The sequence below is a fragment of the Triticum dicoccoides genome, chromosome 6B, assembly GCF_002162155.2.
Source record: "Triticum dicoccoides isolate Atlit2015 ecotype Zavitan chromosome 6B, WEW_v2.0, whole genome shotgun sequence".
Lineage (NCBI taxonomy): Eukaryota > Viridiplantae > Streptophyta > Magnoliopsida > Poales > Poaceae > Triticum > Triticum dicoccoides.
The window spans coordinates 178,803,710-178,822,239 of NC_041391.1; the positions used below are offsets into that span (position 1 = coordinate 178,803,710).

At 40.9% G+C, this 18,530-nt stretch overlaps 1 protein-coding gene across 1 annotated transcript; it reads left to right on the plus strand.

The window, feature by feature from the left end:
• The first annotated feature begins 10,619 nt into the window (after positions 1-10,619).
• Positions 10,620-11,684, plus strand: LOC119321943. Its single transcript, XM_037595453.1, has 2 exons — positions 10,620-11,407; positions 11,497-11,684. Exons 1-2 carry the CDS (start codon positions 10,755-10,757, stop codon positions 11,576-11,578), a joined length of 735 nt encoding a protein of 244 aa, XP_037451350.1. The 5' UTR covers positions 10,620-10,754; the 3' UTR covers positions 11,579-11,684.
• Positions 11,685-18,530: the final 6,846 nt, after the last annotated feature.

Consider the following 18,530-nt stretch of genomic DNA (forward strand, 5'->3'; position numbering starts at 1 on the left):
GAATTTGAGTTCACTCATCATTGACATCTTAAACTTCTCCGACATTAGCTTTCCAAACTTCTCACTAAAATGTGGGTTAGTTGATCCAAATATAATATCATCAACATAAATTTGGCATACAAATAATTCTCCATTAACCCTTTTAGTAAAAAGTGTAGAATCAATTTTTCCAATTTCAAATCCTTTTTCAATAAGGAACTTGGTTAAGCATTTATACCAAGCTCTAGGAGATTGTTTAAGACCATAAAGAGCTTTGCGAAGTTTATAGACATGATTGGGTTTCTTAGGATTGATAAAGCCGGGAAGTTGTTTAACATAAACTTCCTCCTCTATTTCACCATTTAGAAAAGCACTTTTAATGTCCATTTGGTATAAGGTGATATCATGGTGATTAGCATAGGCAAGTAAGATGCGAATGGACTCAAGTCTAGCAACGGGAGCATAAGTCTCACCATAGTCCATACCTTCAACTTGTGTGTAGCCTTGGGCGACAAGACGTGCTTTGTTGCGAACTACTTGTCCATCTTCATCTTGCTTGTTGCGAAACACCCATTTGGTACCGATGATGTTGTGGTTGATGTCGGGCTTCTCGACCAATGTCTAAACTTGATTTCTCTCAAAGTTGTGTAGCTCTTCATGCATAGCATTTGTCCAATCCGAATCTTCCAATTCTTCTTTGACCTTCATAGGTTCAATGCTAGGGATGAATGAATAGTTTTCACAAAAGTTAGCTAAACGAGTTTTAGAGCAAGTGATTCTCCCGGTTTGAATATCATTGTAGATTTGCTCGACAGGATGGTCTTTAGCAATTCTTGCTCGAACTCGTGAAAGATTTTGCTTGGGTCTTGGTTGAACATCTTATTCATCTTGTTCCTCTTCTTGGCCTTCTTCATTATTGGCGTTGTCATTCTCTTGTCGTGGTGGAGAAGGAGGTTGTTGACGTTCTTGATGTACTTCCTCATTTTCTTCATCTTGGTTTGTCCCACTTGTGGATGCCTCTGTATCAACTCTTGGTTCACCTTGTCGTGAAGTAGAAGCTTCCACTTGGACGGACGAGGTACTCTCCTTCACCTCCGTTGGACAAACGTTGCCAATAGACAAGTCTTGGATTGCTTCCGAGGGATCTTTGTCTCCTACATCAATTGGCAATTGCTCTACTTGCGAGCCGTTAGATTCATCAAACTTCACATCTACCATTTCTTCAACCTTTCGGGTGAAATTGTTGTAGACACGGTAAGTGTGAGAGTTTGAGCCATAACCAAGTAGGAAACCTTCATGAGACTTAGGAGCAAATTTAGAACGACGATGTTTATCAAGAATGTAGCACTTTGAGCCGAATACTCGAAAGTATCCAACTTGGGGTTTGTTACCGGTGAGAAGCTCGTATGTCGTCTTGCCGAGTAGCTTGTGAAGATACAAGCGATTTGTTGCATGACAAGCTGTCTCAACTGCTTCTGCCCAAAAGTGCTTCAGCGTCTTGTACTCATCAAGCATCGTTCTTTCCATTTCGATGAGCATCTGGTTCTTCCTCTCAACAACTCCATCTTGTTGAGGTGTGTACGTAGTCGAGAACTCATGTGAAATCCCTTCTTAGTCAAGAAAGGTGTCCACATTTGCGTTCTTGAACTCCATTCTGTTGTCGCTGCGAACCTTCTTGATCCTCACTTCAAACTGATTTTGAGCCTTCCTGGCGAAGTTTTTGAAGATCTTTTGGACCTGCGATTTGTCATCGAGAAAGAACACCCACGTAAATCTTGAAAATCATCAACTATAACTAGACCAAAAGAATTTCCACCGAGACTTTTGTAAGCGTTGGGACCAAAGAAATCCATGTGAAGTAGCTCAAGTGGCCTCCTTGTGGTCATGATGTTCTTCACGGGATGCCTTCCTCCAACTTGTTTACCTGCTTGACAAGCACTGCAAAGTCTATCCTTATCAAATATGACATCGTTAACACCAAGGATATGATTTCCTTTAATAAGCTTGTCAAGGTTTCTCATGCCAACGTGACCTAGTCGTCTATGCCATAACCAACCTTTAGAGGATTTAGCAATGAAGCAAGTTCTAGGTTGAGCCTTTTTAGTGAAATCAACAATGTAAAGATTACCTCTACGTATACCGATAAAGACCATTTTATGATTGTCTCTACGAAACACTTGGCAATCTACTTCAGTAAATAAGACATTGAAACCGAAATCAGCAAGTCTAGATACTGAAAGTAAGTTGTAGCCAAGAGAATCAGCGAGCATAAAATTCTGAATGGAGCTATCATGTGAGATGGCCACCTTACCAAGGCCAACCACACCTTACCCTTTGAGTTGTCACTGAAAGTGACATACTTTCGAGGACCATCATTTTCAGCAAGCTCACGAAACATGTCTTTATCTCCGGTCATGTGATCGGTACATCCACTGTCAAGGACCCATTCCTTTCCTCCTGCCATATATCCCCAAAGATTTGCCATAAGACCAAAGTGTCTCATTGCATCATCAAGATCAAAGTCATCATCATCATCCTCATCATAGTATCCATGTTCAACATCGTCATGTGGTGGATCAATTCCTAGTGAGAGTGATTCATTAGTATGAGTTTGACAATAATCTCCTCTATGAATTCTAGTAGCTTCAGAAATAATATCGCTAATAATTCCAACATTTCCTTTGACACACATAAGGTTTGTAAGTTCAAATAGACAATTACCAAACATAGGATCATTGGAATTCATCTTACTCAAGGCAATAGACTTATGAAGAATTTCATCCAGATTTTTCAAAGAATAATCAGGAAATCGTTCCTCAAGAAATTTCCATATAGTGTAGGCACACTCAAGAGTAGGCAGCTTTCCAATCAAGTTTCTAGACAAGCCTCTAGTGATAAGATTAACAGTTCTAACATTCCTAATCATGTCAACAGACTCATCAATGGTAGGATGCATAGGATCAACATGAGGTGCACAAGGACTAGCAATGTACTTGTTCAAATGATATTGATTAAAAATTACAAGCATCTCATTTTTTCACTCATGAAAATATTCTCCATCAAGTATAGGCACTCTATGTCTAAGACTCCCCAAAGTAGACTCATCCATCTTCCTCCAATGGTGATTAAACCAAAGCAATGGAGACCAATGCTCTGATACCACTTGTAGGACCTTGAGAAGAAGTAAGTAAGTCTAGAGGGGGGTGATTAGACTACTTGACCAAATAAAAACTATGCCTTTTCCCAATTTTAAACTTTGGCAGATTTTAGCTATCTTAGCACAAGTCAAGCAATCTTCACACAATTCAAGCAAGCATGCAAAGAGTATATGAGCAGCGGAAAGTAAAGCATGCAACTTGCAAGAATGTAAAGGGGGGGGTTTGGAGGTTTCAAATGCAATTTGGAGACACGGTGATTTTTGAGCCGTGGTTCCAATAGGTGGTGCTATCGTACATCCACGTTGATGGAGACTTCAACCCACGAAGGGTAACGGTTGCACAAGTCCACGGAGGGCTCCACCCAAAAGGGTCCACGAAGAAGCAACCTTGTCTATCCCACCATGGCCATCGCCCACGAAGGACTTGCCTCACTAGCGGTAGATCTTCACGAAGTAGGCGATCTCCTTGCCCTTACAAACTCCTTGGTTGAACTCCACAATCTTGTCGGAGGCTCCCAAGTGACACCTAGCCAATCTAGGAGACACCACTCTCCAAGAAGTAACAAATGGTGTGTTGATGATGAACTCCTTGCTCTTGTGCTTCAAATGATAGTCTCCCCAACACTCAACTCTCTCTCACAGGATTTGGATCTGGTGGAAAGATTGAGTGGAAAGCAACTTGGGGAAGGCTAGAGATCAAGATTCATATGGTAGGAATGGAATATCTTGGCCTCAGCACATGAGTAGGTAGTTCTCTCTCAGAAATGGTAAGTTGGAAGTGTAGGTTTGTTCTGATGGCTCTCTCCACGAATGAAGAGGAGGTGGAGGGGTATATATAGCCTCCACACAAAATCTAACCGTTACACACAATTTACCAATCTCGGTGGGACCGAATCAACAAACTCGGTCGGACCGATTAACTAAACAATGTGACCGTTAGGGTTTTCAGTGGGACCAAAATGCAACTCGGTAGGACCAATATGGTTAGGGTTAAGGCATAACGTAATCTCGGTGAGACCGATTACACAAACTAGGTGAGACCGATTTTGGTAATAAGCTAACCAGAGAGTTGGTCAGGCAAACTCGGTGGGACCGATTACTCAAACTCGATGAGACCGATTTGGGTATTAAGTTAACCAGCGAGTTTGCATTGTAATCTCGGTAGTACCGATTGCTCAAACTCGGTGAGACCGATTTTGATAATGGACATACACAGAGAGATTACAATCCCATCTCGGTGAGACCGAGATCCCTATCGGTGAGACCGATTTGCCTAGGGTTTGTGGCAGTGGCTATGACATCTAAACTCGGTGGCACTGGATAGAAAGAATTGGTGGGGCCGAGTTTGACTTTAGGTTTAGGTCATATGTGGATATGAGGAAGTAGTTGAGGGTTTTTGGAGCATATCACTAAGCACTGTGGAGCAAGAAACTCATTAAGCAGCACCTCATCCCTTCTTGATAGTATTGGCTTTTCCTATAGACTCAATGTGATCTTGGATCACTTAAATATAAAATGAAGAGTCTTGATCTTGAAGCTTGAGCCAATCCTTTGTCCTTAGCATCTTGAAGGGGTTCCACATCCTTTAGTCCATGCCACTCCATTGTTGAACTTGTCTAAAACATACTAGATAAAAGTGTTAGTCCAACAAGAGATATGTTGACATTAATTACCAAAACCACCCAGGGAGCACTTGTGCTTTCAGCTGATGACAGCAAGCGGCAGCCTGACGGAAAGCACTGTACATGAATCGACTCGGCCACGCCCTGACGATCGACAAGATGGTGCACAGTTCCCCTAGGCACGCGGGGCCCGCGCCTAGGGGAACCCGGCGAACCACAAGCCCTCAAGCGGGACCCAGCCCGGGATCCCAGACACCGACAATACGGACCCACCGACTCGGCATATTACCATTGTAACCCTAGGTGGGTTGGTCTATAAAACCCCCCAGGAACCTGCGCCTACAGGGGCATAGGATATGGAATAGAAGGCAACAGAAGATACACAAGGCTTCCGGAAGAGCAAGCAAGTATAGGACTAGCCACCAAGCTGCAACACCGGAGAGAAGGAGCAGCCTAAGCCTTGGCCAGCTTCCTTCCTCCTCATATAGCTCCAGGAGCAACATTGTACTATCGATCATCCAACTACACTCGACATGACTAGGGGTATTATCTCTCCGGAGAGCCCCAAACCTAGGTATGTTCGGCGTCCCGTGCCCGCTCATGCCAACCTCGCCTCTGGAGCCCACCAGCGCCCTCGAGCATCCTCCTCTCTTTAGCCATCCCTTGGCATCTGCCGTGCGCCCACCACGATATACCTGATAGGAGAATAGAGAATAGGGCACTAGGGTTTCTGGTCACCCCGTTGCTGCCATGCCACCTCCGCCGGCCGAAGCTCACCTCTCTTTCTCCCCGACTCGTCCCTTCTCCCGGAGCTCGCTCCTTGGCCTCCTCCTCGCCCCTTCGATGAGTGACACCGCCGGCTTGGACCACACCACTACCGCTCTTCCCCGCAAAAACCGACCACGCAACTGTTGACCAGGAAGTTCGTCACTAAATTTTAAAACCTTTTAAAATTGTGAGCACATGTTTCTTTTTCATGAGCATTTAAAAACCAGTGCATTTTTTATTTTACAGTTTTTACTATCTTTCTATTTTAGCCGGTCTTTTCAGGAGAAACCCAGAAAGAAAACCAGAGGAAAACCAGTAGTCTCGATCTATGAACTGGGCCAGCCTAGTCGTTGGCTCCTATCCTGTTGCTCGACAACTCGTCACAGCGAGTGTCAAGCAGGAGCTCCGCAATACAGGTTTATTTAGTGTTTGCTATGACTATCACTCATCATAGCAACTAAAACCATAGATGTATTTTACAGAACTCATGGGTATATATATTATGGAATAAATGAAATTTATTTGGAATTAAAGAATATTTTTTCAAAATCCACAAGCATTTTTTAATTTACGAACATTTTTAAAGAAATCGCTGACAACATTTGCAAAAATTCATGAATATTTCCAAATTTAATAATAAGGTGAATATTTTAAAATTTCAAGTATATTTTCAGGATTTCTAAAATTGCAAAAAAAACTCAAATTTGCAAACAGTTTTTTTGTATCACGGACATTTTTAAAATTTTAAAAAGATGAGTTTTTTTTTGTAAAATCACATCTTTTTTTTCCAATATCTAACTGATAATTCTTTTTAAAAAAATCAGTGTAATAAATAAGCCGAAATATAGGCTGGCCCAGGATCTACCGGCCGTGCATTTCCTTTAGTATCCTGCAGACTAGGCGTGTAATAGGTCGATCCTTGGCGCGTGCGTGATTCAGCTATTATGTTAGTCGACCAGGTTGTTGAATAAGTATGCCACATGTGAACATATATGAAACATGCTTACAATGTTGAAAATATCGCGGTCATTTTAACCTGCGGAAGCAATGTATTTGGTTTATATTTTCATATGTGTTCATCCAAATAACTTCCAGCAGTCCCTTTGCCTCCTCTGCCAGCCCAGTAACCAGCATTTGTGCACATGACATGCTGGCACAACTAGCCTCAAATTATTGCATTGCGCTGATATGTACGGATAATGAGCTAAATGAATTCTTGCCCGTTGTCGAGTGTGTTTCTACTATCACTACTTCTTTTTGAGTCGACATTATCACTACTTGTTTTTTTCTTTTGAGGGGGCACTATCACTACTTGTCAGATAATTGATCCGATATTTTTAGGCCCGTCAATAAGTAGACATTAGACCAAAACCCAACTCAACCATCCCAAGGCCAGGCCCTAGGTTCAAAAAAGAGGGCCAGGCCCAGGCAGGTTAATTTGACCAGTTTTTTATTCCTGAGTCGTACGAGAGAGTTCGCAATAACCTACTAGTCCGTACCCGTAGGCTAGGGTAAAACACAAGATTACCAATCGATCGATCTACCAGGATCGAGATCGATCCATGTCTTCCTCCACGGTACGCAAGCGCCCACCTGCCATTACCGCCGCCACCGCCAGCTCCGGGGACGTCTCGCCGTGGACGACCCTGCACGGGGATCTGGTCCGCCTCGTCGGATGGCGGGTGCTCGCCGGGGACCTACTCAACTACGTCCGCTTCCGTGCCGTCTGCACATGTTGTGAGCACATGTTTCTTTTTCATGAGCATTTAAAAACCAGTGCATTTTTTATTTTACAGTTTTTACTATCTTTCTATTTTAGCCGGTCTTTTCAGGAGAAACCCAGAAAGAAAACCAGAGGAAAACCAGTAGTCTCGATCTATGAACTGGGCCAGCCTAGTCGTTGGCTCCTATCCTGTTGCTCGACATCTCGTCACAGCGAGTGTCAAGCAGGAGCTCCGCAATACAGGTTTATTTAGTGTTTGCTATGACTATCACTCATCATAGCAACTAAAACCATAGATGTATTTTACAGAACTCATGGGTATATATATTATGGAATAAATGAAATTTATTTGGAATTAAAGAATATTTTTTCAAAATCCACAAGCATTTTTTAATTTATGAACATTTTTAAAGAAATCGCTGACAACATTTGCAAAAATTCATGAATATTTCCAAATTTAATAATAAGGTGAATATTTTAAAATTTCAAGTATATTTTCAGGATTTCTAAAATTGCAAAAAAAACTCAAATTTGCAAACAGTTTTTTTGTATCACGGACATTTTTAAAATTTTAAAAAGATGAGTTTTTTTTTGTAAAATCACATCTTTTTTTCCAATATCTAACTGATAATTCTTTTTAAAAAAATCAGTGTAATAAATAAGCCGAAATATAGGCTGGCCCAGGATCTACCGGCCGTGCATTTCCTTTAGTATCCTGCAGACTAGGCGTGTAATAGGTCGATCCTTGGCGCGTGCGTGATTCAGCTATTATGTTAGTCGACCAGGTTGTTGAATAAGTATGCCACATGTGAACATATATGAAACATGCTTACAATGTTGAAAATATTGCGGTCATTTTAACCTGCGGAAGCAATGTATTTGGTTTATATTTTCATATGTGTTCATCCAAATAACTTCCAGCAGTCCCTTTGCCTCCTCTGCCAGCCCAGTAACCAGCATTTGTGCACATGACATGCTGGCACAACTAGCCTCGAATTATTGCATTGCGCTGATATGTACGGATAATGAGCTAAATGAATTCTTGCCCGTTGTCGAGTGTGTTTCTACTATCACTACTTCTTTTTGAGTCGACATTATCACTACTTGTTTTTTTCTTTTGAGGGGGCACTATCACTACTTGTCAGATAATTGATCCGATATTTTTAGGCCCGTCAATAAGTAGACATTAGACCAAAACCCAACTCAACCATCCCAAGGCCAGGCCCTAGGTTCAAAAAAGAGGGCCAGGCCCAGGCAGGTTAATTTGACCAGTTTTTTATTCTTGAGTCGTACGAGAGAGTTCACAGTAACCTACTAGTCCGTACCCGTAGGCTAGGGTAAAACACAAGATTACCAATCGATCGATCTACCAGGATCGAGATCGATCCATGTCTTCCTCCACGGTACGCAAGCGCCCACCTGCCATTACCGCCGCCACCGCCAGCTCCGGGGACGTCTCGCCGTGGACGACCCTGCACGGGGATCTGGTCCGCCTCGTTGGATGGCGGGTGCTCGCCGGGGACCTACTCGACTACGTCCGCTTCCGTGCCGTCTGCACATGTTGTGAGCACATGTTTCTTTTTCATGAGCATTTAAAAACCAGTGCATTTTTTATTTTACAGTTTTTACTATCTTTCTATTTTAGCCGGTCTTTTCAGGAGAAACCCAGAAAGAAAACCAGAGGAAAACCAGTAGTCTCGATCTATGAACTGGGCCAGCCTAGTCGTTGGCTCCTATCCTGTTGCTCGACAACTCGTCACAGCGAGTGTCAAGCAGGAGCTCCGCAATACAGGTTTATTTAGTGTTTGCTATGACTATCACTCATCATAGCAACTAAAACCATAGATGTATTTTACAGAACTCATGGGTATATATATTATGGAATAAATGAAATTTATTTGGAATTAAAGAATATTTTTTCAAAATCCACAAGCATTTTTTAATTTATGAACATTTTTAAAGAAATCGCTGACAACATTTGCAAAAATTCATGAATATTTCCAAATTTAATAATAAGGTGAATATTTTAAAATTTCAAGTATATTTTCAGGATTTCTAAAATTGCAAAAAAAACTCAAATTTGCAAACAGTTTTTTTGTATCACGGACATTTTTAAAATTTTAAAAAGATGAGTTTTTTTTGTAAAATCACATCTTTTTTTTCCAATATCTAACTGATAATTCTTTTTTAAAAAATCAGTGTAATAAATAAGCCGAAATATAGGCTGGCCGAGGATCTACCGGCCGTGCATTTCCTTTAGTATCCTGCAGACTAGGCGTGTAATAGGTCGATCCTTGGCGCGTGCGTGATTCAGCTATTATGTTAGTCGACCAGGTTGTTGAATAAGTATGCCACATGTGAACATATATGAAACATGCTTACAATGTTGAAAATATCGCGGTCATTTTAACCTGCGGAAGCAATGTATTTGGTTTATATTTTCATATGTGTTCATCCAAATAACTTCCAGCAGTCCCTTTGCCTCCTCTGACAGCCCAGTAACCAGCATTTGTGCACATGACATGCTGGCACAACTAGCCTCGAATTATTGCATTGCGCTGATATGTACGGATAATGAGCTAAATGAATTCTTGCCCGTTGTCGAGTGTGTTTCTACTATCACTACTTCTTTTTGAGTCGACATTATCACTACTTGTTTTTTTTCTTTTGAGGGGGCACTATCACTACTTGTCAGATAATTGATCCGATATTTTTAGGCCCGTCAATAAGTAGACATTAGACCAAAACCCAACTCAACCATCCCAAGGCCAGGCCCTAGGTTCAAAAAAGAGGGCCAGGCCCAGGCAGGTTAATTTGACCAGTTTTTTATTCCTAAGTCGTACGAGAGAGTTCGCAATAACCTACTAGTCCGTACCCGTAGGCTAGGGTAAAACAAAAGATTACCAATCGATCGATCTACCAGGATCGAGATCGATCCATGTCTTCCTCCACGGTACGCAAGCGCCCACCTGCCATTACCGCCGCCACCGCCAGCTCCGGGGACGTCTCGCCGTGGACGACCCTGCACGGGGATCTGGTCCGCCTCGTCGGATGGCGGGTGCTCGCCGGGGACCTACTCGACTACGTCCGCTTCCGTGCCGTCTGCCCGTACTGGCGGTCCAGCACCGTCTGCCCGCGCGGCCAGGGACTCGTTGATCCGCGGTTTCACCCGCGCCGCTGGATGATGTTGCCCGAGGAGCACGGACTCCATCCCCGTGAAGACGGCAAGAAACGTTTCTTCAACCTGTCCACTGGAGTCTTCGTCCGCCCTCGACTTCCTCTTCTTAGAGACCACTTCGTCCTCTGCCCAGCAGATGGCCTGCTCCTCGTCCTGCGGCCGCGGACATACACCCAGGGCGACCATCCATGCCTCCTCCACCCCTTCACGGGCGACGTTGTGGAGCTCCCGGCAGACATAACTCTCCCAGAAAACTTGAAAAGACGCTTGTTACCGATCAACGTGTTCGCTGCTGTGAGTACAAGTCCAGATGGAGTCCTTGGGGTCATGGTCACGTTTCAGAATACACCATTCATACTCTTTGCTAGCACAAATGACAAGCGGTGGAGTTTATGTGCCTTTCCGGGCTTCCGCCCACACCCACATGCGAGCCCATTATCATTCAAAGGACAACTTTACATGTTGCAGGAGCAGATATCTAGCTTGGAAGTAAATATTCTCCGGTTCGACCCACCTTGGCAAGATCACTCAACGACATTGGGTTTAGCTTCGTCTTCCTTGTTGTCACCCAAGTTGGTTGCCACATGTCCCGCGGATAAGTTCCACTTGCCCGAGCTGGTAGAATGCGACTCCGAGATCCTGGTGGTTGGCAATAAAGAAACTACACATATTCTTATTTACAGATTAGCGGATCTTGCCCAAGGAAAGTTTGTCCCAGTAAAAAGCATCGGAGGAAATGCTCTTTTGATTGATAGTAAAAGGAACCCGAGTTTTAGTTTGTCGGCGGTGCCTACCACCACGGGTGATACCATTGTGCTTGCAGATCGCACCCCTGACAAATATACTTTTCAATACCACCTCAGCAGCGATACCTGGTCATCAAGAGTTGGGGGATGTGCAGAACATGGTTGTAGCATGGAGTGTTGTACTTGTAGCCTCATTGACCATATGTGCAATACCTGTCGATGTGTTTCTAAGTGGTGAGCTACTTGTTGCACCCGCTCAAACTTACTTAGTTCAGACAACTTAGTTGGCATGATAATAATTCCCCTCCTATATATGCATGCAGGGACACACGTGGTGGAATAATCAGTCCGGCCAGGTGGAATAATAATCAGTTCATTGCGAACCATAATGCAGGTCATATCTAGCGGTTAGCATGGGTGGCGATATGCATGGAGCAAGTTCAGTTTGAACTGTAATACCTTCGTTAACCGACTGTTATGCTGTGGCAGATATTCTCTTATCTTCTGCTAGTAAATTGCTCGAGTTATACCTATTTGGCAGTACATACTTCAGTTTTAGCTAGTAGTACAAAATTGTTAATCGTAATTCATTCATCTCATCTCATCTCATAATATTCTGTACCTGAAATTTATTGGTTTGTTCATTCATCTCCTCCTGCTTCAGTTCCTTGTACTCCATCCTTCTTTCCCCTATCTTTACATGCAGTTCTGAAGTCTGATTATTTGGTTCTCAACATTTCAGCACTAGCAGAATCAGAGAAGCCATTCCTTCTAACCACCCCATGAACGAACAAAAAATAGTCTTTTTGGACCATCTATTATTTCAGAGCATTTAGGAATGTTTTTTCATCATGAAAATTTGTACATCTGTAGACTATTTGTTAATGTTTGTTGCAAAAAAATTCAGATTTTTGAATTTTTACAGTTGTTTTGATTTTATGGTTCACGAGGGAGCATTTAAGCTGACGAGCAGAACTAGATGTCCTATTTCACATTTATTTTTCTAGTATCTTGTTTTATTAAGCTGCAGATGGTTCATGTCGTTCATACATATATGGAGGTTTACCATGCCTCGGTTTGGTCTGCACAGGATTCTTAGTGGCCTGCTGCCGGTCCACCTGTGGCCGATCCTTTCTTAATTTGTTGCATTATTATTAATCAGTTACTGCTTGCACAGATAGATACAAGCCCGGGCCAACAGTTGTACAAAGTGTGCGGCCCGCACAGGGCCCATAAATTTGGGGGGCCCAGATTTCTGCAGGCCTAGTATATATTTTGCTGTTCCGCCGGGGCCGTTGGACGCTGGCGTCCGCCGCCGATCCCATCCCACGATGCTCGATCTTTTCTTCTCGGTTATCTAGGGGATCGTAGCACATAAAAGAAAAAAGAAAACATGATCGTTAGACGGGGTTAGATTAGATCGATCGCAAAACAGCGATCGGGGCGATTCGGCGACAATCGATTGAGTTGGCTACTCGGCTCCGCTTCAGCTATTGGTTGCTGCCTACACGAGGATCGATCTGGGCGATTCCGTGACAACCGCTGCTCCTCGATTGAAAACGGGATCTTCCGATCGATCAGCCATCATGACAGTTCCATCTCCGGGTGCTCTCACCATCCCACGGCCTCCATCCTCTGCGTGCTTCACGGCTTTAAACAGGTAGCATGTCGCCGGTGAGTCCTCCTTTCTAATTAACTTCGATTCCTACTTCTAATTACTAATAATATGTAAGACATTATATTATATACAATTGCAAATATAAGACATTATATTATGTAAGACATTATATTATACTCCTATACAATTGCAAATTTTCTCTGCGAGATATATATATACATTATAATTGCTCGTTAGTTTACTTTTTTTTTCTAGTAAGATAGGGCCCTAATTTTTAGTTTTGCACAGGGCCCCGGATTTTGCCGGCCCGGCCCTGGATACAACTAGTAGTATGAAAATGATTTGCATAACTAGGAGAAGGGTAACTGAAGGTTTTTTTTTCGGGTGGAGGGTAAGTGAAGTTGAATTGCCACTTTGCGACGCGTGATCTGCGAGCCCAGTGATAGTTGCGGCAGCACTTAATAATCCCTAGATAGACACGGCACGGCCGCAGTACTCTTCTTTCCTTTGAGAAATTTGCAGTCCCTAGAGCTTAACAAATTTTCACTTGGCCTTGACAGCTCGCTGTGTATTGATGGATCGAATTATAGATGAACGCGTAGCAAACTCCATCGATCACCGGATAGTAGATGCATAGCATATACTCCCTCCGTTTCTAAATATTTGTCTTTCTAGAGGTTTCAATAAGTGACTACATACGGAGCAAAATGAGTGAATCTACACTCTAAAATATGTCTACATACATCCGTATGTTGAGTCCATTTAAAATACGTAGAAAGACAAATATTTGAGAACGGAGGAAGTAGTATAAGTGCATGCATGCGCTTTCCGATAGCTATACCCACAATTATATTGGCAAATGGCAAGACTTACCAACCAATTGGTACGGCAATGCATACTACTCCCTCCGTTACTATATATAAGTCTTTGTAGGTATTTCACTATGGACCACATACGGATGTATATAGATGCATTTTGTGTGTAGATTCATTCATTTTGCTCTGTATGTGGTTCATAGTGAAATCTCACCAAAGACTTATATTTAGGAACGGAGGGAGTACCTGGCATGTATTGTGAATGCATGTCATTTTCATGCAGACAGATCGACGACCAACTTATTAGAGTGTACCATGCATGCTTCATGCTTCAGCTAGCATGCATATACATAGCTGCATATCTCTCTCTTCCGGTTCCAGCATCCAATCGGCCACCCCAGAGAAGGAAAAGACGCATGCAAATTAAGCTCTTGCAAGCAAGTACAGATCACTGAACAGAATTCAGACACATCGCTCAGGTTAATTATGTGCTTGCTGCTAGTTCTAGAATATACTAGTACACTAGAAGTGTTGGGCGTGCTTTTACTGCGCCGTTGGTGTAGTTGTGTTTCTTAAAAATATTACTCACTCTGTTTCAAATATAAGGTATATTATATATTTTTCCGCAAAAAAAAGGTATATTATTTTTTTAAAGTCAAATATTTTTAAGTTTGATCAAATTTGTAGAGAAATATATCAAAATTGATAATACCAAATCGGTATATTTAGATTCATCATGAAATGAATTTCCATTTTTTGTTTAATATTATGGATGTTGACATTTTTGGCTTTGAACTTGGTCAAAGCTAAAGGAATTTGACTTTCAAAAAAACTAATACCCCTCTTATTTTGGAACTCGTGGAATATTTAGTTTGGCGAGGACGGGAAATGATGTGTGTGTTTCATTTTTTTTATAACTCGATGATTTGGTGGGCCTTTCTCGATGTGATTTTGTGTTATTCGCTAAGAAACCCATATTTATGTGGGGAAGTTTCTATGTCGGTAGCTGCATGTACTATATTGGTGCTATAGTATCACATGGTGATGTTTTTTTAGGTGGTGGAAGGTGAGCGGGATTGATATGTTTTTATAGCTGGTTGCTGATGATTGATTTAAAAAATGCTTGGCTCGATCAAAATCGTAAACCAAATCCATAATTGAATACCTCAATCGAATTGAAGAGCTTCAAAATTAGGGTACAATAGTGAATTAAAATAATTGAATAGGAGAGCTCCTCAAGAAATTATTGACCCAGTCAAAATTAAGTGACTCAATTTTAAATGAAGACCTCAATTAATTATGAGGCCTTAAAAAATTAGAAAGCACAATGTATGTATAGTATAAAAGAATTGGATGAGAGAGATTTGAGAAATTGTTGACCCGATAAAAAACGGGTGATCCAATTTTAATTGAAGGCCTCAATTGATTCTATTCCAAGCCCTTTAAAATTAGTGAGCTTAGTGTTATAGAGGATGCACAATTTTTTTTGGTGTTCACGCTTTTTCACTTTTTTGGGGCATCCTTTTTCTTGTTTTTTATTCTATCCATTTTGGATTTTACTAGTTTTTAAATTTTATTTTGAAAAGTCAATACTTTTAAATAGGAAAATATTTCTTTAAAATGCATGAGCTTTTATAAAACCCTTGAACATTTTTTAAGTCTTCAACATTTTTAGTAACCATTAATATTTTGTGTTTATTATCATTTTTTAATATATTTTTACTACAGGAATGCTTTTATAGATTTTTATCAACATTATTTAAATGCACAATTTTTTTAAAAAATGACCATGATATTTGACACGTGTGTGCTAGATAGCAAAATTTACCACATACCTCTTTCTTTCTCCCTAATTACATGCATGATTGCATGCATTCCTTTCTTTAATTATATGCATGTATTAGAGGAGAAAAAGATGATGTCATCCTAGATTCTCCTTATTCCAAAAATTCAAAATATTTTATAGCTCAAACTGTCTGTCCGACGCAAAGACCATTTTCACACAAGAGATTCGTCGTGACGAAATCTTCGAAAGTAGATCTCATACTGATATGTTTCGATGACTTTTTTCAGGTCAAAAGTTACATGCTTGAGTTACATAAATTACCATGTGTGTGGTATGCAAGTTATCATAAATTACCGGAGGCATCAAAATGGTTCTCTCACTCTTCTCTACATACACATGTATATATGCATTAGAGGAAAAAATGTATATCATCCTAGATTCTCTCTATTCCAAAACTTTAGAATGTTTTGTATCTCAAATTGTTGGTCCGATGCAAAATCTTTTTTCACATAAAAAAATTCCTTGTGGTGAGTTCTTCGAAACTATATCTCATGGTGATATGTTCTCGTGACTTTTACTTTCGGTCAAAAGTTATCATAGATGGGCTACATATGTTATCACGTCTGTGCTATACAAGTTATTGTGGTATTTTCACACAAGTTACCGGGTGTATGTTTTTCAACAACTTTTTACACTCTTTGGTCAAAGTTCCCTCGGTGTTTGTATAAAATTTATCGGTTATGCGGTTTGCATATTTTTTTCACATAACTTACCGGGGCATATTGTTCAACAAAAAAGTTGCCTCCTTGGTCAAAGTTACCGTAGTGTTTGTACATAAGTTATCGGGTGTGCGGTTCGTATATTACTGTGTTATTTTCACATAAGTTATTAGGGGTATATTTTTGAACAATTTTTTCCCTCCTTGGTCAAAGTTATCGCCTGCATGTAAGTTACTGGGTATGTGATTTGTATGTTACCATGATATATTCACATATTACCGCCGGTAAGTTTTTCAACAACTTTTTTTCTTGTAAAAGTTAACACGGTGTCTGTATGTAAGTTAGCGGTTGTGCGGTACTTATATTACCATGTTATTTGCTAGATATTACCAGGGTATGTTTGAAAAACTTTTTCCCCTTGGTCAATATTACCGCGGTACTTATACATAAGTTATGATATTTTCACATATTTTTCATGGGTTTTTTCTACAACTAATTTTTTTTGGGGACAAAGTTCTTAGGTACAAAGACTCAAGATCATAAAATTTGCAATAAAATAGTTGTTTGTTTAGATTTTTGAGAAACATTTGTAACTTTAAATACTCATAACATTACAAGTACACTGATTTGGACCTAAGATCCAATAAAATACAAAGTAACTTCTATGACTAAAATTACAATAAAATCTCTTGAAAACGTCTTCTTCGCGGCGTCAATCTCTGCTCGAAGAAATACTCCAAAGACTTCGGTAAAGAGACTGCAATTGCACTGAAGCAACGATGTTGTCACTCTTTTACCTGCACGAACATTACCAATAATGATTTTTGAAAGCGCCTTGAGTTGCCCATCCAAAGAGATGAAAAGCCTGGATCGATGAACGTACTTGGGTTGGGGATGATCCCCTAGATTTGCAGGTCGTCGAATCACTATATCTTCACCATGTTGTCAATGAAAGTTTTCAATTTCACAAAGAATCAGACCAACAAAAAAGCTTGACACAACAACATAAAAAAATCAGATCTGAATAATCTGATCTGCGAGGACAGAAAACTCTCTAACCTCATGACACTGCCAAAAAAACGAGTGGAAATTTATTCTCACAAAACTATGATAATCAGTAGATGATGGCGAAGAACATAGAGATCTTGAAGATACGAGGTCCCCCCACTTCTCAGCGCCAGGATGACAGCCGGAGGCTAGGGGACCTAAATTTCTCAGATGACGACAGTGATGATACAAGAAACCCTTATTGTTTGTTTATTTTTTTGTGGGGTAATTGTTTGTTTAGTATGGTTGTTGGGCTGAACCAAGGGCCTCATCTGGCCTTCCCACGTGCATAACAAGAAGTCGGTAGAAACTTGAGCCCAAATGCTAGATGACTGTTGTAAAACAATCACCGGGTAGGCGGAAACTTTTACCAACAAAAACGATCAAACGCATGGTGACATCCTGTGTACTAATATGGCTAAGAGATCAAATAGTTTGGTTTCCCAACTCCAACAAAAGCCAAAACGCCGGTGAGTTAGTTGCAGGGTCGAGCTCGCTTCCTAGCTATCGGTGTCATTTTCCATCATTTTTATCCTCTGCTCCGAATAGATGGGAGCGTTAGGTGCCGAAAACCGCGTCCGCCAGATGCGGATCGGACGGAGTTGCATGCGTTCGGTACGTCCACCAAGAAGATGTGGTGTGCCACTTAGATTTCCCATTTCAAAAATATGTCTTCTGAAATTCCACACCATAATTTGTAAGTTAATGAATCTTTAGAATATACTATTTTTAAACAAGAATATATATCTAGATCGAACATTTATAATAAATTGACCACCTTTTAAATTTGTTGAATATTTTTAAACTTTATAAATATTTTTAAAATTTAGTGATAAAATTCTACTCTTTTGTATTTTATTTCATTTATCTAAACCGAATATAAATTTTTTGCATCTAAAAGAAAAAATACAATAGATTCTGACATAAAAATGGGCCCGGACCAATTTTAGTCCACGGATACCGGTCCTGGGATTTTGGCCAGCCCAGCACAGCGCCGCATCCGCGTTTACTCGCTATCCCGTGCCTTATGTTACAGGATAGGAGCTCTACTTTCTAAGCTTGAACATTTTTGCAGGAAATCTGTGTGCAAAAATATAAAATAAAGAGAAAACCTAAGAAAAAGGCCAATGCAATAACAGTGAAAAAACCTATTAAAAAACACAGGGAAAAAACTTGTGGGCGCTCAATTATTGTGCTGGCCCAAAATAGTCGGCTGCAGGCGAGCTGTAATAAAATCAGTACTGGCGATGTATAGCCTCTGCAATAGTTGCTCAATAAAAAATGGTATCTGGGATTTTGGCTAGCCCAGCACAGCGCCGCATCCGCGTTTACTCCCTATCCCACGCCTTATGCTACATGATAGGAGCTCTAC

Excerpts from the sequence above, each read along its gene's own strand:
- LOC119321943 (XM_037595453.1), top strand. The coding sequence starts at position 10,755 with ATGGTCACGTTTCAGAATACACCATTCATACTCTTTGCTAGCACAAAT. Across the intron at positions 11,408-11,496 it reads TGTCGATGTGTTTCTAAGTG|GGACACACGTGGTGGAATAA; the intron begins GTGAGCTACTTG and ends ATATGCATGCAG.